General features: G+C 37.0%; 1 protein-coding gene across 4 annotated transcripts in view; it reads right to left on the bottom strand.

Annotated features, from left to right (window-relative positions):
- Window positions 1-25,640, bottom strand: part of kst (spectrin beta chain, non-erythrocytic 5 kst) — a 71,067-nt gene that overhangs the window by 11,977 nt on the left and 33,450 nt on the right. For 3 of the 4 annotated variants that reach the window (XM_023162406.2, XM_023162391.2, XM_023162414.2), the window contains exons 2-17: window positions 21,223-21,398; window positions 19,845-20,129; window positions 19,176-19,562; window positions 11,706-12,689; window positions 10,531-11,171; window positions 9,857-10,460; window positions 7,905-8,575; window positions 7,607-7,844; window positions 7,144-7,283; window positions 6,580-7,083; window positions 2,851-3,298; window positions 2,573-2,791; window positions 2,161-2,457; window positions 1,965-2,110; window positions 1,068-1,124; window positions 388-974 (exon numbers count right to left, since the gene is read on the bottom strand). In XM_023162406.2, coding sequence (XP_023018174.2) covers window positions 388-974; window positions 1,068-1,124; window positions 1,965-2,110; window positions 2,161-2,457; window positions 2,573-2,791; window positions 2,851-3,298; window positions 6,580-7,083; window positions 7,144-7,283; window positions 7,607-7,844; window positions 7,905-8,575; window positions 9,857-10,460; window positions 10,531-11,171; window positions 11,706-12,689; window positions 19,176-19,562; window positions 19,845-20,129; window positions 21,223-21,342 — 6,328 coding nt within the window. In that variant the 5' untranslated portion in view covers window positions 21,343-21,398. The remainder of the gene's footprint in view (window positions 1-387; window positions 975-1,067; window positions 1,125-1,964; window positions 2,111-2,160; window positions 2,458-2,572; window positions 2,792-2,850; window positions 3,299-6,579; window positions 7,084-7,143; window positions 7,284-7,606; window positions 7,845-7,904; window positions 8,576-9,856; window positions 10,461-10,530; window positions 11,172-11,705; window positions 12,690-19,175; window positions 19,563-19,844; window positions 20,130-21,222; window positions 21,399-25,640) is intronic. The other variant, XM_023162399.2, reaches the window with a different exon arrangement.

The raw sequence follows: 25,640 nt of genomic DNA, 5'->3' as shown, positions 1-25,640 counted from the left end.
GAATTACTAGAGACGTATACAGGACCAATGTACTCTAAACAACGTGGATTTGAGTTTTGCAAAGAATGAACTTTTATGAGAACCAAATCGATATTCATAGAATGGGCAAGACCTTAAATCAGCAAAAAAACGATAAATTAGGATGTCGTCTCACCAGGGAACTTCGGGAGGCATCAAATTTCAGCAGTAGAGGATGGAAAGAAATACGTTCTATAGACAGAATAATAAGTCTTTGCCTGAAAGGGCAGAGTATAATGAAGATTAGCCAGGTGCTTGAATCCGACTCTGTTTTTGGTGGAATTAATATTTCAGATGATTGGAGCCCATGAAGCCTGCTTGGCTAGGAATATATTCACTACTCATGAGCTACTAAGCAAAACTACTTACCAGTTTGTTCCATTGCAGCCAAATTCTCAGCCACATCCTGAAAACTCGCCTCCCTAGCTTCGATCTCCCCCTTGAGAGCCTCGTGCTCGTTCCTCAAAATCTGCGCTCTAGCGGCACTTCTAACGGTCTCTTCTGCGCTCATCCTCAACCTCAAACTGGTGGCCCAATTCATCAAATCCCTCACTTGCGTCAAGAACTTCTGTAAGTCGACGCTGGCCTGCAGTTGATCTCGCCTCAAGTCCGCTATTTCCTTCAGGCCGTTCCAAGCTTCGACAACTAGCTGTTGCTTGTTCTGTATGACTGTCCTGTTACTCGGGTAAACTTTCTGCAATCTGGAAGCCTCCTCTACGAGCACTTGTAAGTGAGCCTCCAAAAAGACGAGCTCGTTCTCGAAGACCTCGTGTTTTCGAGATAGCGCCATGGCGGAGTTCAGGTCGCGCCCCAAGTCGGTACCCAGGGCGGCTTTCTTTTCTTGAATTCTCTGCAAAGCGTCCTCGATGTCTCTGTGGAATCTGTGGATCTCTCCGGCTGCGTCAAGACGTTGCTCTCTCATGTTCATCTGGTTGTGTAGATTCTCCCACGCTTGCCTGTATAAATTGAAATTAACAACGTCGAGGCACGGGATAAAGATACAATTTCAAATAGACCGTTAGTAGGATATTAGTAAAAAATTTGATTACCTTACTATTTTGTGCTTCTCTTGCACTTCTAGGGAAGCCTCAGAAGAAAGTTCAGATCTGAAAGTTAGTTCCAACACCAGTTAGTATAGTGGAAAATGTGATGTTATTTCCAAGACTGTGATAGTTAAAGAACAAAGAGTGATACCTGTTTGGTTGGAATTATTTTTTCGGGAGTTCTGTCATAAGTTATTCGAAGCAGAAACGCTATTGTTCTTTTATTTGTTGGATATAATAATGTGTATTAGTTCTAGATACTCTTTCAATTGTGCTTCTCAGATTTTTAAATTCAGCTGTATACTTAAATTCTTGTCTTTGTATTAGAATACTGTTTTGACATTTTAAGATTTGTACTGTACCTCAATATTTAAATATTTTCATCCCCCCCGATTTATAGACATTGTAAATACATTTTAACTTGCTTTTTTAAACCTGTACCTGACGTTTGCTCTGTCCTGTGATGATCGTTTTGCAATAAAAGTATTATTATTATTATTAAAATTCCAAAGGTGTCAAATCTGGCGAGCGGGCTAGCCATTCTGTAGGACCTCGACGGCCAATCCAACGACCGGGAAAAGTAGTATCAAATAGTTTCTTAATCACATTAATTTCATTATCCCAAATTTCAATTTTTTGAGTTGACCTGTTCAAAAAATTAAAGGGGGGGGACATTAAAGAAATGCACTGTATATGTAATTGTATGTTTATAAAGTCACTTTAACTTTTGCAACTATGTCCGTAGCTACTCACCAAATCCGAAATAATCATGAGGCTGAAAATTTTAATGAATATTCGAATTTCAAGAGTTTCTCATTTAATTTCGTGTCATGCAACATGCAATATATTCCCCCCTCGACTACGCTAAAAACATTGGAAAAAAGAATGATTTCAACTACTCACTCCAGTTTCAGCTGTTTTTTCTGGATGTCAGAAGTATAAGAACTGTTGTTCGCTATCAATTTCTGTGCCAAATCGTCCAACTGCCTGTATCTCTCGGACCCCGTTTCAATTCTGTGCTTCAAATCGTCGAACTTGGCTTTCAATTGCTGAAAAATAATAGTTAGTAATTCGCTCGGAATGTCGCTCATACACTTACTATTAAATGTTCGTAGTCCTGCCCATAATCTTCGGAAGAAGCCTGCTGGAGGTTTTCGGCTATCCAAGTTTCAAGTTCTTCGGATTCAGCAAAATATTCATGTCGGAATAGAGACTCCATCAGTCTATGCTGTCTGAGGGCTGCCTTTCTTTGGAGCGACCTCACCAGATGTTCCAAGCTGGACTGTCGTTCGCCGATAGCTTTGGAGTCAGGATGCCCGGATTTGATCATTGCTTGCGCGATATGCCCCATTTCCGAAGCTATATTGTTGTAGGTATCTAGTTCCAGTTCTAAAGCCTGAAACGGGCGTTACAATTAGCGTTTTTTCAATGCCATAAAGGAGTAACTTTCAGGCAGAAACTTGAAGATGAACCCTTCTTGAAACAACTATTTTTAAATAAATTATTCTCACCTTGTGTTTAGTCAACAGTTTTGTGGCAGAGTCTCTGTCTCTGCCATAATCAGAACTGGACAGAATTGCAGCTTTTTCGTTCAACCAAGACTCGATTTCGTTCACATCGAAGAAATACTGTTGAGCTTTCAGAGACAGGTCCAGTTTCTGAGCTCGTTGGTTAGCCTTGTCTTCGAGTTCTTCCCAAGCATTCTGTAGAGTACTGCACAGGTCCGAAATCTATAAGAAATACCCGAAAATAGTTCGTTCTAACTATTCAATAGAGTTACAGCTCTCACCTTTGCTCCTTCAGGATGATTGATGTTGATCAGATCTTGCCCAGTCTCCAAAGTTTTATCAATGACTGGTCGATGGCCAGAAATTTCAGCTTCTAACTTCTTGTGTTTCTTGTGAAGGTTTTGGGCTTGGTGGAGATTTTGACCTAGTTCTTCTGAAGAAGCTAATGCTAGATGCTCCTTTATCCACTGCATTTCAGCATCCAATTCAAAATTGAATTTGAAAAACTTCAACGCTTCCTCTAAAGCTGCCCTTCTTTCCTGAGCTGGTTTATACAGATCTTTCAATACTTTTTGGCTAGCCAAAGCGTTTTCCTTTATGCGGTCAGAATCGAAGTGGCCTTCGTCGCTCAAGTTCTGGCTCTGACTGACAAGATCGTCAACACGATTGGCACTGAATGCCAAGTCGTTCTCGAGGGAGTCGTGTTGTTTTATCAAATCCCGACAGGATCTTGAACAAAAAATCAATGAATTAATGATTAACTAAAAAAGTCATCTTTGACATGTCAATAATATTAATGAAGAAAAGAGAGACGAAGAGTGAAGCACGATATTCTTCTGAATGAACTACGAATTCAAATTGAACCAAAGCACTGCCGAAACAGCCTGAAAAATCAACCAAGAATTTGGCAATGACAGTGTTAATGGATGCACTATTCGACGTTGCTTTGCGAAAGTCCGTTCTGGAGATTTTAGCCGCAAAGATGAGCCCCGAAGATGTCGACCTGAAGTCATTCAGGACTAGGATTTGAGGACCCTGGTACAGAGGAAACATATACCAACAAGTGAATTTACATGGTTAACACCAAATGAAATTCTTAATCTTGATGTGATGGATGTGAGTACTGATAGTCCGTATGGGTATGTGTTTGAAGTGGACATTCATTATCCACAAGAGTTGCATGATAAACATTCTGATCTTCCATTTTTAGTCGAAAAAATAATACCACCTCGTACACAATCGAAAATTCCCAAATTAATTCCAAATTTGAATGATAAAAGAAAATATATTGTTCATTATAGGAATCTACAGCAAGCTGTCAAAAATGGATTGATTGTAATGAATACACATAGAGTATTGAAATTCAAACAATCATGCTGGATGAAACCCTATATAGATCTTAATACTGAAATGCGTAATAGGTCTAACAACAAATCTGTTAAAGATTTCTATAAACTAATGAATAATGCGGTATATGGAAAGACAATGGAGAATGTAGATAGAGAGAGAGAGAGAGAATATGCTTTATTGTATACATGATAAATCATGGTTACAAAGCTTAAAAATAGTACAAAATAATACATATTAAATATTAAAATCAGTACAAGGTGTGTGTACACACACACCAACAGACACACACATGCATAGTACATACATTAGAAACACACTAAAGTTCTAAGCCTGAGTCAATTTTTAAAAGAGAGAATATATACATATATATATACACATATATATATATATATATATATATACACATATATATATATACACACATATATATATACACACACATATACACATACATACATACATATACACGTATATCAATCTGGATAACAATGTGTGAAATTATGAATCATATACCTAAACCACAATATCGCTTTACGAATATTTAAAAATGAATTATTACTAAGAATTATGGAGTATGAATAGTACAACTATGATAGCGTGTCACTGAAATATTCCTCAAGGTGGTAATACGGTCTAACAACCAAAATATTTTTTACAGCTTTTCTGAACTGCTTAAGAGGTATAATGTCTTTAACTTCATCAGGTAAATGATTGAATATTTTGCATCCATTGTAAATGAATGAATCTTTAAATAAAGTGGAAGTCGGTCTCGGAAGTTTAATATTATTGCCTTGTCTAGTATTGTAATGAACTTGGGGTGACCCAAATCTGTCAATATGTTTCTTTATTAATGTGACAGTTTCAAAAATGAATAAAGCCATTACTGTTAGAATTCCGAATTGTTTGAATAAAGGTTTGCAAGAGTCGCGATAATTAGCTTTGGACATATATCGTATAGCACGTTTCTGTAAAACCAGAATACTATTAAAGAGATAACTACTGCAGCTTCCCCAGAATGCAATGCCGTAGCGCAAGCGGGATTCGATTAAAGAATAATAAATCAATTTTGCCGATTGCAAATCTAATTCCTTGGCTACCAATTTAACAGCAAAACACCCAGATGATATGTTTTTCCTTAATGCTAAAATATGTTCATCAAATTTTAGCTTACCATCAATAAATAGTCCTAAGTATTTAGTATATCCCTTACTTTCAATGCTACTTACTCCAATATTGATATCATTAAGCGTACATTTGAAAGTAATTAGATTTGTTTTTTTAATATTAAAAGAAAGTATATTACACTCACACCATTTGGAAATTTTGGATAATCGAATTGATGTTAGACTCGTTACACATTGGGAAAATATAAAGAAAAATATGGGTGCCAGCACTCTCATAGCCAAACTAAATTTCAAAAATTGTTCAATTTTCACTGATAATTTCGTTGCCATTCAATTGGGCAGCGGAAGAACTGGGCATGGTCCCATAACAGAAGTACCGAATTTTGGGGAAATTATGCTGTTTCACAAGCAATTTTTGTAATTCAGAAACCTGCAATATACGTTTTGTAGCACAAGATTTTCACCTTCACCAACGCACATATCATTATCAAGTATCACTGCAAATTCATAAAGATATTCGGTAAATATCAGAATTATTTACCAAAATAGTGACTTTATCTACATATAACTATCGGAAAATATGTAATGGATCTCTGTACCCAGGAATGAAAATTTTCAACCTTTCGCCCTTGAGAAATTACCTTACAAGGATTATGTTTTGAGGGAAAAATAAAGAAAACGTTATTATAATCAATCAGTCTTCATTTTTTTATCTTGAAATCACGACTTCACGCAGTCTTCGACATTTTTACTTATTGATAATCAACATAACAACCCCTTATTTAAGAAAAAATATTAATTGCACCTTAAAAATACTTAAAATAAGTGGGGTGTTCATTTGAGTAGGTGTAGATTCTTCTTTTGAATATTATCACAATAGGTACCTAATATTTATGTAATTAACAAAGTGAATCACAAAGTAAGTCGCGAGTCACGACATGATTAGGCACGTGGACGCGGCGAAAGGCAATACGCCTACGCAAATCAAAGATGAGCTGGATTCCGTGTATGAGGACTCTGCACCATCATTTACCACCGTGAAATTTTGGGCAGCTCAATTTAAACGAGTCCGTGAAAGCTCCACTGACGATGAACGTTCAGGACGTTAAAAAACTGCGAATACGGATGAAAATATCGCCAAGGTTCACTAAATGGTGCTTGACAACTGCTGAATCGAAGCGAGATAGCAGAGGTTATTAACATTTCACATGAACGTGTTTGTCACATATTAAATTGACATTTAGGCATGAGAAAGCTATCCGCGCATTGGGTGCCGCGTTTGCTCACGTTGGATAAAAACAGTGTTTGAATGAACATTTCCAACTCGAATTTATTGCGCCTAAACTGGGTTTAGGCGCAATGTATCCGAGTTTTAGCGCCGATTAACTACTGTAGATGAAACTTGGATACACCATTATACGCCCGTGTGTCTAACATACTAACAGTTTTCATTCAAACTCTTTTTCTCAACTAGTTCTTTCTTATCTTTTTTCAAGTTCACCGAAGACCTGAATATCTCCACTGAAAGATACTCACCTCAAGTCGGTACCGACATTCTTGCTCTTCAAATTCTCATCAATTTCATTCAGCTTAGTCTTGACATCTTCAATGGAATTATTATAGCCGTGTTGGGCAACGGCCTGACGTAGCCTTCTCCCCTTTTCCAACGAAATACCAACCAGATGCTGCCATTCGTTATTCAATTCTTGCAACGTTTTAGCTACATCATCTTTGTTGTAGCTCTCCTGCGCGATGAGGGCCATCCCGAGCTTGTTGATAGTCCTGAGTTGTCCTTCGTTTGCCCTGAGCTCCCTTTCGAAAGCTTCGTGCTTCTGTAGTTTCCTCTCGAGATTGGAAAGGTCCCGGTAACTTTCGTCGGAAGCTGTTTTCAGTTTCTCCGCCATCCAAACGCGCAGATCGTGAACTTCTGCGCGAAATTCTTGGTAGTTCTTGGACGCGTCGAGGGCGTTAGCTCTTTGTTGACAGGCGTCCCTGACGGCTTGTCGCCTTTGTAAAACGTGATTGCGCCTGTCGTCGATCCTGCAAAAATGTAGGAGCAAGGAGTTTTATGTGAAATCGGAGAAAAGACAAAGTCATTACCCTTGGCTGTCGTAATGCTGTTTGGCAATCAACTCGTCTGCCTTTTTGCTGAAAGCATTCAAACGATCTTCCTGAGCAGATAAAGTGTTAGCGAAAGCTCTGTGCTGCTTATGCAAAGCCTCAACCTCGTCAAGAGAGTTCTGGAATTTGTTAATAAAAAAACTGTATGCAGTTATGTCAAATTTTGTGCAGAAATACCAACTAATAATAATAAACTTCCAAAGCCATCAACAACTGTAGATGAACATTTGCCCTCCTTCGATACAAATTGCATTGCATGTTTTTATTGTGTTTGTTGACATTTATGTATTTATTTTTGTGTAACAAATACATAATTTAAACTATGCCACACTAGCGCCACCTATTTCGAAGCGTTTCAAAACCTCTCTTCGAAAATTCAAGAGTCAAGTTTGTTATTAGAGAAACTTATAACTTGAAATAAGTTTAAAGCTAGCTAACTCACCCCAAGGTCAGAAAACTCCAGAAACGCCAGATGTGCCGAAGTTACGGCATCAATATTATCCGCTTCTTTGTTGAACAGCTGCAACTCCAAGCACTGCTGAAGCCACAGCTCTTTCTCCTTCGAACCTCTAGCTATAGCCGCCTGTTCTGCCAGTAACCTTTCAACTGTGTCTTTCACATCCACCAACTCAGGGTTAGTCCTGAGGAGTTTGCTTCCCAAATCTACAACCTGTCTGAATCTAGAATTTAAAAAAAATTATGGCGGTACAACACAACATTCCAAAAAAAATTTTTCTTACTCATCTTCCTTAGCTTCGATATCTCGGAGGAGATCCTCTTGATTCTTGAGCAGTGCCTCGGCTGTCTGCACGTCTCTGACCACATTGTCGGCGTTCAACTGTTTCTTAACATCAGCCACCCACCCCAGCAAATGTTTGGCGCTGTTCGTGAAAATTTGCTGGCCTACAGCGTTCTCCAACCTCGCCCTCCTATCCAACGATTTCTCTTTTACTTTCTGCCAAATATCGTCGATTTCTTTTTGTTTGTGGATGACGTTCATTCGTTCGTTGGGATAAGTTTTTTGTACCGCGTCTCCCAACAAGTTGACTTTGTGGACCTTCTCTTCGACCGGTAGAAGTTCTCTCTCGAGATTTTCGTGCTTCCTTTTCAACGCTTCGACGGTTTTGAGGTCGTGTCCCAGAACTGCGGAGTCGAGCTGCATCGTTTTTTCGAGCATCCAGTCTTTGGCCTCGTCGCACGCTTTGTAGAACAGTTCGACGCTGCTAGCTCCTTCCAAGCTCTTTTCTTTCTGCGCTTTCAGTCGGTTCAGTTTCTGCCAAGCGGCCTGTACTTGTCTGTGGCGAGCTTTCACTTTGTCGATCTGGGAGTTCTTTTGTTTTTCGAATTCTTTCACGTCGGCGTCAAGTCCTTCCATCCTTTTGTTACTAGCTGATAGGTCAGTGACGAATTTCTGAAACGAAATTCAAAATTGCGGGTTCTAGCTTTCGAAACAGAAGTAGAGAGTACTGGATCCTCCAGGAGAAGGAAATATTCAGAGCAAGATAGTTGTTGATTCACAGATGGATTAAAAACACCTTCATACTCTGGTGAAGGTGGTTTCAGTTGCAGACCCAGAACAAGATATTAACCTTCCTAGGGAGCTATGTGACCCAACCTCATACACAAGTCAATAAAAATTTTCTCGGACAGTCGAGCGGGGTTAGAAGCTCGTGGCGCTGACCGAACAACGTCTAAATTGGTAGCAAATTGCCAAAAACGACTCTCCTCAATAGGAAAACTCAACAAATTGATGGCAATGGCAATGGAGCTGCTGACTCCCTTGCAAAGGAGGGTGCTGTAAGCAGCTTCATCGGACCAGAAGCTATCATTGGCATCGTTTTAGATTTTGCCAAACAAACATTGAACACCTGGATGGCAAGAAGATTTAAGGACTTCTGGTGGAGGGTCGATGAACCCAGTTAATTTTGACCTAACCCATCCTAACCTAGCCGGTACTCTGCAAGCTGGTGCCCGGCTCCATCTATCTTTCTACCACCTATTCGCTCCACACCCTTGATCGGCAGGCTTGATAAACGACTATGTGATGGAATCCTTTTTTTTTACAATTTTTCATCTCTTGTTGTACCCCCCTTTGAATACTCAATGCAGATTAACACCTAAGTCCTCTCGGGAATCAGAGTGAAAGAAAAAAGTGGACTGTATAAACACAAGCAGAAGGAAAAAGAGAGTCATTTGTATTTGTTCCTTTGAAAGAAAAATCAAAATGAAGAAGGGAAAAATCCAGTTTCAGAGAGTGGAATGACAAATCTGGCAACCTCATGATGACTGCTTGACAAATTTCCTTGGGTTGCCTTGGATACATGTCACTGTGATCTGGAAATGTCTTATGAACACTCCAAATTGGGGTTGGATGTATCCATGTGAGGATCCAGTACTTCCCAGACAAGGTTCTGGACGGTTCTAGCTTGGAATCAAAGCTATGAAATCTTGGGAAGTTTTTGATGAGCGACTCATTCAACCGAAAGCGAGGTGATCAAGTCAACAAAGGAAACCATGGTGTATCACCTCTGCTTCTCACTATCAACCGAAAAGCATAACTTCCAAATCACTCTGTATAAACCCAACGATTATTGGATCCCCCGTATGTTGGGAGTTCTCAACTTAGTTGAAAAGCAGGATGAATCACTGATTCACTCTGTATACTGAAATAATCAGTGATTTGTTAACTTACCTCATATTTCCTCTTCGCCTGTTCTACGCTGTCATTTGGATCATCGACAGAAAGAATCTTCTCCTTGTCCTTGATCCATTTCTCAAAGTCATCGCATTCCTTGTAAAACGTAAACAACTTCACGGCATCTTCTAGCAAGGCACGCCTTTTCGCTGCCAGATCTTGGAGCTGGTCGTAAGTGTCATTGATTTTCTTCTGTCTCTTTGGTATGCTGTCACTGTCATCGATTTTCCTCTTGACTGGTCTAGAAGGTTGCCTGAGAACTTTAATGGGGACCTTCGTCCTGACCATCTTGGTTTTCTTGACTTTCTGAACGGTTTTGATGACTTCTGGTTTTCTCAGGTTCATGAGAATGATTCTCGGTTCTATTTCAACGACATAGTTGGCGGGGGCGAATCCGTCAGTACCGTCTGCTTTACGAACGCACCACCAGTCCGGGTTGCTCTTGTTCAACAAGAACATGACCTCGCCTTTCACCATGTTCAAGCCGTGGTCGTTGAAAGGGTACAGAGCTTTCACCTGGGGAACCTTCCTCTCCTCTTGGACGATTTTGTATTCCGTCTTTTCAACTGGTTCTTCCACCCATACTTCAGTTGGTAACATCCTGAAATTACAATATCCAAAAAATAAATGAATCAATCAATATCTAAATGATACAAGATAATACAATTTACCTGTATTCATATTGAACATCCTCTACAGCTTCCGCCACTTCTGGTTCCGTGTTCAAATCCAAATGCGATATTCCAGAAGCTATAAGTCTCTCGGCTTGTGTGTTCAAACTGTGAATATCGCCTTGATAAGCGTTTATTTCACCCTCCAAATCTTTGTGTCTCTGCAGCAAAGCTTGTGCGCTGGGTTCGTCAGTTCCATAGTCGTTGGAAGCTACAAGCGAAGTCTTTTCGTTCAGCCAGGAATCAGCCTCGTTAGCGTCCGCGTAGAACTGATAAGCTTCCGCCGCATCTTGAAGTTGCTTTGCTCTCTCCGTCGCCAGTTTTTCCAATATGTCCCAGTTGTTCTTGTTCCTGTCGATGTGCTGTTGGATTTCGGCAGATCTAGGATGTTTTTCCGAAATCAGTTGCTTGCTGGTGGCTCCCAGTTGATCGAACATGTTCTTTCTCGTCTTGATTTCGTCCATGAGACCCTTGTGCTTTTGCTGTAGCGACAAAACACCTCTCAGGTCCTTGGCCGTTATGCCGGCTTGACATATCCTTTGTTTTTCAATCAACCAGGCTTCCTCGTCTTCTTGGTCCTGGAGAAACTGGTAGAAGTTTCTGGCTTCTTCGAGAGCTGCCTTTCTTTTCATCGTCGAATCCTAAATAGGAGTTTAACATCAGTTACTGGGAAATTAAAATCAATGAAATAGAATGAACTTGAAGGTGTTTCAATCCATCTGTGGGCCAACATTTATCTGCTCTTGGTATTTCCGGCTCCCAGAAAAAACAATCCACTCCACTCGGGAGTAGGACTGCACAAGGCAGGTCCGAGCTGACTGCAGGAGGCACTGAGTCGAAGGTTATTGCCAAAATACTGCCTCCTTCTCCATAGGGAGGCTAGATGGACTACTTCCCTAGGTCTATCTCCCTCTCCAGAGAGGAGCTAGACCTAGAAGTATTTACATAGCCAGGCAAACCTGTCTGTTGAGAGCTTCATCTGTGTGGTTTCTATAGTCAACAACTAGGCAATTACTCCATACATAATCATTGGTCGGACAATCATCTTATGGAATGATAAACCAACAGGTTTATTTCCGGAGTAATAGATGGCCCATCAAGATAACACCGAAACAAATAACCAGAAATGAATTTTAAAATCGTTACTAACACCATTTATAATTTATTTCTCTTACCTTCAATTGATCATAAGCTGCTGTGAGTTCGTCAAGTTTCTTGATCAGTATATCTTTTTCCTTTGGATTTTGGGCAGCTAGTTGCTCCCCTACCCTCTTCAACCTCCTCTCCGTGTCTCCCAAGGCAGTGACCTGCAGTTCTTGCAGAGCGTGCTTATGCAGTAACTCCTCCACAGCCATCAAGTGAATTCCCGTATCAGAAGATGACATGTCGATGTTCAACTGCTCGATGCTGTTCAAAGTCGTATCTATTTCCCTGAGAATCGACATGACATTGCCCATTCTGTTCAGGTTGAGCTTGTGTTTCTCCAATAACTTCTTCAGTTCCTCCCACTGCTGAGTGATTTCTGCTTCTCTCGTGGTCACTCTCTCCGAATTGCGATAGTTTTCCCTAATCAACTCTTTCGCCATTTGAGTCAAGTCGTGGATACGTTCCTCTCTGGCCAAGATGTCTGCGCTTATGGCTTCGTGCTTTTTGACAGTCGCATCGACTTGAGTCAAGTTCGATCCGTAACGAGGATCTGACAAAACTTGGATCATTTCCTTCAGATACCCTTCTCGCAAGATACTTTTACGTTCGAATTTATACATCAACTGCTCTAGTCGTTGCTGCCTCAACAGTTCCTCTCGCAAGGCCACTTCTCTTCGGTGTTCGGCTTTCTCCAAGGTGTTCCAGGACCTCTCGATATCCTGGACTAGTTTGCCGTCAGCTGGGTTGAACGCCGGTTGCCTCAGCTCCTTCAGTTGGGTGTTTATGTTGAAAAACAAGGCTTCGATTTCGCTTCTTTCTTTGTACTTGGGCGGCTTTTCTTGAGTGCGGTAGTAGCCGAATGAAAGAAGAAGGCTTTGGATACCTTCTAGAGAGTTTGGGAAATTCCTGTCTTCCAGCTCCACGATTTTGATTCTTATCCAGTCGAGTAGGTCTGTTGTTAATCTGTCATAGGTGCCCTTCATTTTGTCCGAATCCACCATCTGACTGATGATCTATTAATTCAAAGTTCACATTATGCAGTAACTTTGTAGACAACTGTAAAATTCAGGATATGGGTCGGTGAAATCGTGGGGTTGTTTACATGGTGCATTAAGCACATTATAGTTTTTAAAACCTTAAAAACAAAATCATGTCAGTCAATAAGACTAAGTCGAAATTTCAAGTTTAAAGTAGTCATTTCGAGTTTTCGGTCGAAACTTTGGGACTGAAGTCGAAATTTCAAGTTCAAAGTCGTAATTTAGAGGTTGAAGTCATAATTTTGAGTTCAAAATCGTAATGTCGAGTTTAAAGTCGTAATTTCGAAGTTTCCGCCAAAACTTTGAGATTGAAGTCGAAAATTCTAGTTTAAAGTCGTAATTCCGAGTATATAATCGTAATTTCGAGTTTAAAGTCATCACTTAGAATTTGAAGACGTAGTTTCACGTTTGAAGACGTAGTTTCGAGTTTAAAGGTGTAATTTAGATTTTAAAGTCGTAATTTCGAGTTTTTAGTCAAAACTTAGAGATTAAAGTAGAAATTTCGAGTTAAAGTAGCATTTTCGAGTTTAAAGTCGTAATTTCGAGTATTTTCTAGAAACTTTGAGATCAAAGTAGAAATTTCGAGTTTAAAGTCGTGATTTTGAGTTGAACGTCATAATTTCGAGTTTGAAATCGTAATTTCGAGTTTAAAGCCGTAATTTCAAGTTTAAAGTCGTGATTTCAAGTTTAAAGTCGAAATTTCAGGTTTAAAGTCGTCATTGCGAGTTTTCGGTCGAAACTTTGAGACTCAAGTCGAAATTTCAAGTTTAAAGTCGTAATGTCTAGTTAAAAGTCGTTTTTTCTAGTAATTTATAGGTTGAAGTCGTAATTTCGAGTTCAAAATCGTAATGTCGAGTTTAAAGTCGTAATTTCGAAGTTTCGGTCAAAACTTTGAGATTGAAGACGAAAATTCTAGTTTAAAGTCGTAATTCCGAGTATATATAATCGTAATTTCGAGTTTAAAGTTATAACTTAGAGATTAAAGACGTAGTTTCACGTTTGAAAACGTAGTTTCGAGTTTAAAGGTGTAGTTTCGATTTTAAAGTCGTAATTTCGAGTTTTTAGTCTAAACTTTGAGATTAAAGTAGAAAGTTCGAGTTAAAACTAACATTTTCGATATTAAATAGAAACTTTGAGTTCAAAGTCGAAATTTTTAGTTTAATGTCGTAATTTTGAGTTTAAAATTTCGAGTTGGAAGTCATAATTTCGAGTTTAAAGTCGTAATTTCTAGTTTAATTAAAGTCGTAATTTAGAGGTTGAAGTCGTAATTTAAAGGTTGAAGTCGTAATTTAGAGGTTGAAGTGGTAATTTTGAGTTCAAAATCGTAATGTCAAGTTTAAAGTCGAAATGTCGAGTTTAAAGTCGAAATGTCGAGTTTAAAGTCGAAATGTCGAGTTTAAAGTCAAAATGTCGAGTTTAAAGTCGAAATGTCGAGTTTAAAGTCAAAATGTCGAGTTTAAAGTCAAAATGTCGAGTTTAAAGTCGAAATGTCGAGTTTAACATCGTAATTTCGAGTTCAAAGTCGTAATTCGAAGTTTCGGTCAAAACTTTGAGATTGAAGTCGAAAATTATAGTGTTAAAACCTTAAACATTTATTATTTACGAAATAAACTTCATTTATGTAATGAACCTAAGTTTAACGAAGTTTAAAGCCATTTTCGTAATATGTTTTTGAATAGTACGCGAAAACAGCTCGCAGGTGTCATGGCGTCGGCTCTGACGTCACGCTTAGGTAAACATGTCATTGTTTCTTTGCATAGCGAAGGAAGTAAATTAAATGAATTCGTGTGATAAAAATGAATTCCAAATGAGTGGTGTTCAATACCGTAGTATCGCAATAAGAACACCCAAAAAAGTCTTTGTACATGTTTCAAACAAGAAAATAATACAAGACAAGTGGTTGAAGCTCGCACGGCGAAACCTGAACGACGTAGACATGAATTTCTGTGAAGACCGCTTTGATTTGAGTATGTTATCATATATTGATAGGTCTTTAACTTAAAGCGTTTGTTTGACGTGTAATAGTTGAAATATTGAGGATATGGAATAAATAATTTATAGAGGTCATGTTTGTTTTGGTCTTGGCTGTCATTCTTATTATCAATGGAGAATGTTCCTCAATTTGGGTTATTACAGCGAATGCAAGTTTGAACAAAATAAAGTTGAGTTCAATTCATGAGTTTCTCAAATTCACTTCGAAAAGTATTCAAATTGATATTTCAAATGTTGGGTTTTAATTTTTAAAACGATTTGTTTCTAATTCACATATTGGTAACTGTTTACATTTACCTAGAAATGTGCACTATTAGTATATCCGCTCGAAGACCGGCACAATGTTTATCGTTTCTGAATATACTACTATAAATAAAACGCAAACTTTTCCTTTTTCTTCAAATGCGGTTTTTTATTCTTCTTGTTCACAAAAACTGTCATTCAACTATTTTTTCACATGTCAAAACAAATACAAAGTGATTCTTATTTTAAATAGAACTCAACAGTAACAGCGCCTAGAATGCTAGATCGGAGTTCAGGTTAGTAGTATGCTAAAAGAAGAAGAATCATGTCAATAGTGTCAAATTAAGGCAAAATATATAGTTCAATACCACCTACACAAGCCACATAAACAACAGTTGTTTTGTTATTTATTTATATAGAGGAAGATAGGTTTGGTGCACAAAATGTCATATGTCACAGAATGTCTCGGAACTCGGAACATAAGTAAACAAAACAGCACGCCTCTGAAATATGTCATCTTTGTTTGTCTCATACAGGTAACAGATTCATTGTCAATATTACCGGAGTTTTTTCCCAACACCAAATCGTTATTTTCACACCTCGACACGTGTTTCGATCACCAAGTGATCATCTTCAAGAGGAAGATAAAACTAATAACTACCCGAAACTAAAGCTACTTATACTAATCAGGTACATCATACAGGTAGGTAATTTTACAATTGGACAGACAAAAAGATCTATTAAAGTGAGATATAAGGAACACATAGCACACTTAAAATATGGATGACCTGAAAAATCAGCAGCCGCCCATCATATTTTGCAACAAAACCATTCCATAGACTTCAGTTCTTTAAGATTAGTTAGACAAGTTAATAACAACAGGCAACTAGATGCCTATGAGAGTGTGGAAATAAGTAAACGTAATATTATGAATAACGATAACGGACCAATACCAAATAGAATACTATACAGCTTGTTGAAATAATATTGTTGGGTTCACTGATTACTACAAAAAGACACATTGTAAATATATTTAGATAGGCAATATTGTGAAACTAATTTTATATAGCTGAAAATTGTTCTATATATAGCTGTAACATTCAAACATACATAAGGACATATTGTAAATAATAGAAAGGCCAATTGTAAAATTACCTACCTGTATGATGTACCTGATTAGTATAAGTAGCTTTAGTTTCGAGTAGTTATTAGTTTTATCTTCCTCTTGAAGATGATCACTTGGTGATCGAAACACGTGTCGAGGTGTAAAAATAACGATTTGGTGTTGGGAAAAAACTCCGGTAATAATAATTACTACACCAAAGGTTCCAAACAGTATATCACAAGTAGATTCATTGTCCTTTATTAGCTATAACCGACGTTGCCAAATGGTGAAATAGAAACGAATCCCTTTAAATGTTGAATGCATTATTTCATTCCTCATGAGCAACATTAATACATCAATCCAGGGCAAATTTGTGTTATTTGTCTTAACCACGCTTGGTTCCATTGTTATAGTGGAGTGGAGTCGATAAATCACATGTAAAATAATATAAAATCAATCCAAATGCATAATCAGTACACAGTGAATGAAAATATTGCCAACGGAGTTTACCTAAGGGTGACATCAAGCGCTGTGATTGGTGTTTAAGTCAAAATGGCCGACTGCGGTATATCAAAGTCTTATTTTATTGAAAACCTTAATAATTTGAATTTTTCAAATTAAACTAAAGTAGTGTTTTAATTTTTTTTTAATATGAATTTTCCCTTAAACTATTATATCGGCAATTTTTTTATACTCTCGTCATGCCTATTAGCCCAAAAACCACGAAAAAAATTAAAATTTGAAAAACTTGACAGGGAGCAAATCAATGTGAATAAACGTTTCTAAACATAAACAATAACAAGATAAGACTAGAACCAATCAAATGTTGAAACAGTAAGACGATTGAGTCGGATATATATTGTCAAAATCTGATCTTATATCAGGTGGTTCGGTTTGTGTACACTCAACTCAATAATATTGTGGCTACATGAAAAAAGCTAGAGAGGCATCTCCATGAAGTAATATCAATACTTGAAACTGAAATTGTCCTTGTTGATACTTGTTTATTTATAAGTTTCCATAGGCTGTATTTGTTGCGACAACGCGCACGGTCGACAACGCGCACAAAGTGTGCGATAGTGCCGAAACGTCGTGATAAAGTCAAGACGAACGGATGTACACCTGGAATGATACTTCGGCATGTAGAGGTGCATATGATATGCCCAAGTTCTGGTAAAAAATACCAAACTCTTGCCTCTCATGCGATACCTACGATTTTGTAGGTACTTGTGACAGATACTCGACGTAAAAAACAACAACTAATCCAACTAATGCAGGGCAGAAAGCTGTAATATCTGCCACATGTACCTACAAAATCGTAGATCTCACATGAGAGGCAAGAGTTATATATTTGGTTCCTAATTATTTTAGGACTGTAGGCAGTTCGGAGTACTGATTTGTTCGGATTTTCTAACATAACCTAGAAATCTCTCTTAGGTTCATAATTAAGCATACATATCATGCCAAAGACATACAAAAAATAAATAAAATACAGTTCTTGAATACAGTACAAAAAATACAAACAATAGTTTTTTATCCTTACGTATATTATGTACGTTACGTTACGTTGGTTTCTTGAAGAAATATGTTATGTAGAGTGCATACAATTATGAAACTTATGCTTATGTATTATTTTGATATAACAATAACAATTGATTTTCCCAAGAAACATACAATGTTTATAGCAGGGAAAAAAACAATAATTAAAAAAAAAACTAACTATAACATAACTAAGTACACACAATGAAATGATAAATTAGAACTGAAACTTGAAAAAAATATAAATATACATTCATATACACAAACATATACATTATTATCAACAAGAACGTGAATGTACTCATGAGATAATATATCTATATAAACAATGAATATCTTTTTAAAGCATTCGATAGTTCATTATAAAATTTGATACCTTCATAATAAATCGAATTTTGCCCAATATTTGTTTTCATTTTCATTAATTTCAGATTGCCTGAATATCTTGTCAAATGGTTGTGTTGGTCACCATTGATTTTGAAAGTCAAATTTGAATGTTGGAGCTTATTTTTGGCCAAATGAATGAAGGTACATAATTTGAATTTATGTAAGAATGACAAATCTAATAGTTTTTTGGTTTATGCAAGTTCAACTGTATTCAAAAGGCGTTCGGATTTTCGACGTTCGGATTTTCGACGCTCTACTCTATAATAATGATGTCAACCCAGTGACGGCTCGTGCATTTTTTGGGGTACCGCACCTATTTAAAGCAAAATACGTAATATTTGCATAAATGCAAACATAAATTGTGTATTCACGGCATCCCGTCTGAATAATTAAATCAAAAACAAACGCAGTCGTACACTAACGAAGACCAACTGGAGGCTAGCCTCCTCTAACGCTATAATTTCTGCAACTAAAATTACAAATCGGGACGTATGTCGCTGGCTGGATCGGTCGCGCGGAGCTTGTGTTTTTTAAAGCGGTCGGATGCTTGGCTCCATTGCAACGTATCAACGTATAGCATTTATTATTTCGGGTTGATGGTTTCTTCGTTATTCGTTCGTGAGCGGTGCGTTTGAGGTTTGTTGATACAGGATACAGTGTGGTACTTACTACGTAGTGAGTGATGGTGTTTTTTCGGGCATAGTATGTTTTTATATTAAAAATTAATGGTAGAGTAATGGTACCCAATCATTTTTAGAAAAAAATAATCATAATTATTTGTCAATATCTTTTAATTTATTGCGATGAATAGCCTCAAATTTTATGGGGATGCTAAACCTCCCTTGCCTCCTCTGACGAGCCGCCGCTGGTCAACACTTATTCTACAAGGAATGTGAATAATTTTTACATTGTTCGAACGCATAACAGAAACTCAATGAAAACATCATTTTTCTAGGAGTTATATGATTTCAATAACCTTTCAATTTAAGTGAAAAATTCACTGCTATTAAAAATGTTCAAGAGTCATATAAATAAATTAATTTTAACGGGTGAACTGAACTGAAATTTATTATATAAATCATGAATTAACCCATTTAACTATACATATTTAGGTACTTCAGCGCCATCTATCGTACCTTGTTCTCGAGTCCATGAGTTAAACCCAAAATAAGATTAAAAAATTAGAAGAAACTCACCTTAGCGATACGTCTACCGGATTTCTCCTCATTCTTCATTCGAGCAAACGTGTGATAATAAGAAGCGACATACGTCATAATACTTTTCTCGTCGGGCCTCGAGGTGTCGATATCTTCGGCGTCCAATAAACTAGGGATGCCCAGTTCGTTATTAGCAACATCGAAAGCATGGTTGAGATTGTCGATGTTTTTGTTGTTTCTCAAACCATTGAAGTCGAAGAGGTCGGGTCTATGAGCGTGGATCAAAGCGTTGAAACCCAATCCGCTTCTCCAGGAAGAGGAAAAGTCGGTAATGTGAACGTCGGGGTATCCGTGGGTTTTTCTTTGAGCCCACAAGAGGAGGGCGTCTTTGGCTGATTTCTTTTCGGAGCTCTCATTATCTTCATCCTGAAGAGAGATAAAAATTAGTTGTTGCAGAATCGTTCAAGAGCAGACTTGGGAAAAATGAATGCAGTGCCGGTTAATGTTTTGCATCTCCAAAACATACAAACTTCTCTGAAAAATATAATCTGACACCAAAATGTTTTAAATTTTACAAAACTATTTCCTACGATGTTTTAATTACTCAAACTTCTGAATTACATTCGTCCAGAGCCTTTAACTAGTAATAACCCTTCTCGTCTTCGCTTTATGATTGACATTGATAATTAACAATGACCAAAACCTCACCTCTGGTACTTCAATTTCTTGTATCTGAAACCTCAGAATGATGGTCCATATAAGACCAAGAATAAGTCTCGGATTTCCGTCTACGATGTCTTCTGCTCCTATACTTTCTAACCTGACTTTAGTGTGTAGAAACGCCAAGCTCTTATTGACGTTTTCGATTTTGTGTACCCGCATTCGTCCATTATTCGGTTTCGCTAATTTTTCACCAGATATCACTTCCAAAAGTTTCAATAGTTTCTTTCCGTCCGCCAGGTCTACGAAGAGGTCTTCTACTTCCATGCGGGCCTGAAGAGAACAAATCATCATTAGTTATATCAAAGGTCGGACAAATCCAAAATATTTCAATGACTATATTATATATTTCATCATTAAAAGATTGAAGTCGTAATTTCGCGTTAAAAAGTCGTAATTTCGTGTCGAAAAGTCGTAATTTCGTGTCGAAAAGTCGTAATTTCGTGTTAAAAAGTCGTAATTTCGAGTTAAAAGTCGTAAGTTCTGGTTGAAAAATCGTGTTTTCGAGTTAAAAGGTCGTAATTTCGAGTTAAAAAGTCGTAATTTCGAGTTAAAAAGTCGTAATTTCGGTTTAAAAAGTCGTAATTTCGAGTTAAAAAACTCCTAATTTCGGGATTAAAGTCATAACTTCGAGTTTGAAGACATAGTTTCGAGTTTAAAGTTGTAGTTTCGAGTTTAAAGTCGTAATTTCGAGTTTGAAATCGTAATTTCAAGTTTGAAATCGTAATTAAGAGTTTAAAGTCCTAATTTCGAGTTAAGTCATAATTTCGAAATTTAAGTCGTAATTTCGAATTTAAAGTCGTAATTTTGAATTTAAAATTGACATTTCGAGTTTTGAGTACAAACTTTTAGATCAAAGTCGAAATTTCGAGTTTGAAGTTGTAGTTTCGAGTTTAAAGTCGTAATTTCGAGTTTAAAATCGTAATTTCAAGTTTAAAGTCGTAATTTCAAATTTAAAGTCGTCATTTCGAATTTAAAGTCGTAATTTCGAATTTAAAGTCATAATTTTGAATTTAAAATTGAAATTTCGAGTTTCAAGTAGAAACTTTGAGATCAAAGTGGAAATTTCGAGTTTAAAGTCGTAATTTCGAGTTTTTAATGGAAACTTGGTGATTAAAGTCAAAATTTCGAGTTTGGAATCATAATTTCGAGATAGAAGTCGAAATTTAGAATTTGTAATTTCCAAGAAATGAATAATAAAAATATGTGGCCTCTCTGCATTTCCGTAGTTTGGGGTTTCAGTTTCAAAACTGTTTAACAGAATGAAATACAGATGATTCGCAGGGATCATTTTACCACTGAAACTGAATACCAATCATTTCGAAACGGGTTAAAACATGGAAGCAAACACTAACTATTCTCTGACCTTTTGTAAAAATGAGTTCATCCATTTTGTAAAAGTCTTTTTCTGGATGTGGAGCCGTTCTTCTTGCAGGACTCTGATTCGGCCCTGTTCAAACTTCTGAACTTCATCTCTTTGACTCATGTTGGTCCTTGTCTGATATGGAGGACCTGGTTTTGGTTCATAATGCACGGGACCAACTGAAAAAAAAAACAAAAGTCAAATACGAGTAAATTTCTGCAGAAATTAATTTCTACTACAAGTTTTCATATTCTCAAACCTATTCAATTTTTAGAGATTCTTATCTATCAAGATACAATATTTCTGTTTGGATTATTTGTTGAATGTACACACTTGAAGTGAATAATACAATCATGTCCCGATCACCATACCCTTTTTCACACGCTGTATGTATGTATGTTTGTTTGTTTGCAATTCTCAAGCTCAGAATTACCGACATTATTGCTTGATCTATTCGCGGACAGATATGCAGTATATGCGGTGTCAATCTATTTCCTTCAGTATAGTGCGGCTTCAGGAGTCCTTTATCACCATCGGCACTCCTACGGTATTAACGGTCTAGTGGACTATAATCCAAATTTACTGGCACAGCTTCACTTTTCAGATACATGAGGTCTTTTCTGATAATATCATCGAATAAATTATCTTCCTTGCTTGCCTACAAGTCGACAGTACAATTTCACCCGGATGTCTTGACTTCTCTCAAACTGGTTTCGAAAGTGAATGCCCAAAATGTTGTATCGTCCCCTTTTAATTCTTTGGTACCACAAACAGTTGATGACAGTTTCGTTTCAAGTATCTATGTATCCGTATTATTGGTAATTTACAACTCTTAAGGCCGCGTTATGTCGATGGATATAGGCCGAGACCGCATATGCTAGACATGCTGATAGCAAGTGCATTAGGGTCTCGGGCGCCTCGCGGCAGGCCCTGCACCTTGTGTCAGGAGCCTCTATACCCATCACGCGCCTGCGGTAGACTAAGGTGTTAAGACACCATCCTGGCAAGCCATGATGAACCCCTCAGAGTCCGACTTCAGCCGACTCGACCTGAGAAAAGCGAACGTCAGGCGCTTTGATAAGACATGCATTGGCTTATCCTTGTGAAAATCTACATCAGTTGTTGGCATCCAAAGTCTTCAGGAAATTTTCATTCTCCCAAAATGTTTATAATGTATCTAAATTTTTTGATGAAATAAATGTCTCTCCAGTTTTTCTTACAAGTAAATATCAAAAAGGAAATGAAATCAAATTCAAGTTCCAAAAATTTCGTGGAACAAAAAAGCAGAGTGTCAACAGACTCATCATTCATCAGACACCTTTGGGCTTCATTTTGCGCATTTTTTATATGTTTTGATAGTGTTTGACATACAGAATGAAGTGGCAAAAATTTCAAATCGACAGCATTTAATGTTATCAATTTTGAAACAAAAAAAAAAGATTTTTTTTCTGACTTTAATCAAGATTGGACCTAATTTTTATTGGCGAGTGATTAAAATTACTAGTTTTTCGGAATTGCTCCACATTTTCTACTCCAATAAGAAGATTAGGAATTTTTCAGCTGTAAACAAAAATGTGGTCCGTATTTTTGGTAAAGGTTTTATTTAGTTTAGTACCAATTCACCACAACCACTACATTTCCCAAAAAAATCTCTAGGAAACTAAATACTTGTTTCAACACCACTCTTATACCTAATTTTGTGACAAAAAATGTCTATAAATTTTTCATTTCATTCTATATACACCACGACTGTACTGAAATAATTGTAAAAAAAACTGGCGATGAGAGTTATCATATTAATAAATGTGCGTGCTGACGTGCTTATCACGTCATGGGCTAATCTGATCGATGCTGCTGCTGGCTGTAGATGCCTTTTTAACAATATGAATTAAAATTTTACGATAGGCAAATTTTTCATCGTTCGCTAACCAAGGACACAAAATGAATGGAATTAACATCGGCCATTACAATTATAAACAATTTCGCTTGTTTGCCTTTTATATCATTGACATCACACATTTCCCATCCACCATACCCCGTTGTGAGATATATCTTTTAGGTTAATGTCTGTATCAAGATAATAAATTATGAAACACGATATGTATGGTGAAATTATGTAGTTTGAGGATACAGCGTTCTATAACGTAGAAAAAAATGATTAATTTGCAGAATGAACAATGTTTTTGAAATAAAGAATTGTGTAACGTTGGGAATCGAGTTCATTGATTCTGATAATGATGAAATATCAAGCTATACACGATTGTTACGCTCTAAAAATACATTACTTTGCATATTTTCTAATATGTCTAGTCTATGAAAAAGTAAGACCCAGCCTTTAACATTAATTATTTCATTCAAATTTTAGTAATATCATCCCATACTCACTTCAAATTTCATCGATAAAATTTGATAAGTGACAGTTTTAAAAAATGTCCACCGACAGTTTCAAAATATCAACTGACATATTTTATTTTGTCATATACAAAATTACGGTAAATCTGCCAACTCTCATTTTTCAAATCTATCGGTTGTAAGTGCATCTCTTTTTTAATTAACACGCTTTCATTAGCTCCACCTGTATGTATGTATGTTTGTTTGTAACACTCCTTGCTATTCACGGACAGATGGCACTGTACGTAACATATTTTCATTAGTTTATTACACGCTTTATATTAGCTTCACCTATATGTATGTATGTTTGTAACTCACAAGGTCGGGATCTGTATTTGACGCGGACAGATGGATCTGTATGTAACCTTCTTGATATATCGACATTATTGCTTGATCTATTCGCGGGCAGATGGCGCTGTACGTAACTCCTTGATATATCGATATTATTGCTTGATCTATTCGCGGGCAGATGGCGCTGTACGTAACTCCTCGATATATCGATATTATTGCTTGATCTATTCGCGGGCAGATGGCGCTGTAAGTAATCTCCTTGATACAATTCTTACTCACTTTACATGTATTTCTTCATTTGAAAAAAGTATTTTTTTTTATCAACACGTGCACGTGCTGCCTTATTTGTAACCCTCCTTTTCGCGCCTACTGCCTTGGGCTTGATAGCTGATTTTCAGGCTGCCTCTCCAGAATCGGAAAATATCAATAGTCATTTTTTTAAACAATATACGGCTGATTGATCCCAAAGTTTAGATAAATTAATTAATCATCATCTTCATCACGAACGAGTCTCTGTGATCAGTTGTGATGGCGTCATGGCAACAGAATTCAGAGTGGGGACGGAGTGAGAGGGTAATAGATAGAGAAAAAGTGAATAGAGAATAGATGCATAGAAACTTGGAGAGGGAAATATAGGTATTACACAGCTGCACGCATTAAACTTTATCGACGAATTTTTGTTATTTCGGCTTGCGGAAATCGTCAGATTATATATTTTTCGTTATCCTTGAATCATTTCCTTCAAAATAAAAACAAATTTGCTTCGCTCGAGAATGTCGAAATGACGTTATTTTTTTACAACTTTGCTGCCATCCCCTTTCTTTACGTCACTCTCAAATTGTCAGATTACTGGAATATACACTTTTTAGCAGGTAATTAACTCACCCTACCTTAATCTGACGCGCTTGAGAATTTCTGATGATCAATTTTTTTTTAGTAATCTGATCCTTTATCCGTCACAGGCGGCCTTATATATTTGGTGGAGGTACTTAACCGGGTACAAGGTATCCCCCTGTAAATTAATATGCCGCGCTATAGTAAATCCTGAAATCCCTGCTTGGGCTCCCCTATTACTACATTTAGATAAGCATAAACGTCTGGGCAAACAAAAGTGAAAGTTTATCATTTCATTTTACTCATCATGCAAATTCCCATTACTTAACTGAAACAGTTTTAACCTCTGATTTGACATTTCAACAGTCTGTTATTAACATTCTCTGAATAACTTTAATTTCAACTTGAATAACGTGCCGAACACCATTAAATCACACAAACAGATATTCCGTATCTAATTCAGATTCCAATTATTATGATGTGGGAACAGACTATGCAACAAAAGGAAACAATATCATGCAATTCTACCATTGTTTTCATTATAATGTTGTATGACATCATTTTCAATGTACCTGTTTTGAGTAGAAAGCATATATTCCGGAAAATACATTTTGAACTAGCGTTTACAACTGTTAGGATAGGGTTACCACGATTTGTTTATATTCGTTACAAAATAAGAGGAATAATTTTCACGATCTTTGGAAAATTATTAAACAGGATTCACTAGGATTTAGGTTTAGACCAGAGGTTCTCAAACTTATTTTGTCTACCGCCCACTTCGATAATTAATTATTTTCTAGCGCCTCCCAATTTTTTTTACTTAACTACATCTTAAGAATCACAATCGTCAATCACATTATATTAATAATTAAATTATATGTGTTATGGGAAAATAAGACTTTCTG

This window comes from Leptinotarsa decemlineata, unplaced genomic scaffold, assembly GCF_025532065.1.
Source record: "Leptinotarsa decemlineata unplaced genomic scaffold, Ldec_3_MD MMD2_tig00026361_RagTag_RagTag, whole genome shotgun sequence".
Lineage (NCBI taxonomy): Eukaryota > Metazoa > Arthropoda > Insecta > Coleoptera > Chrysomelidae > Leptinotarsa > Leptinotarsa decemlineata.
The sequence above is the reverse complement of the archived record's forward strand: the minus strand, read 5'-3'. Positions and strand labels throughout refer to the sequence as shown.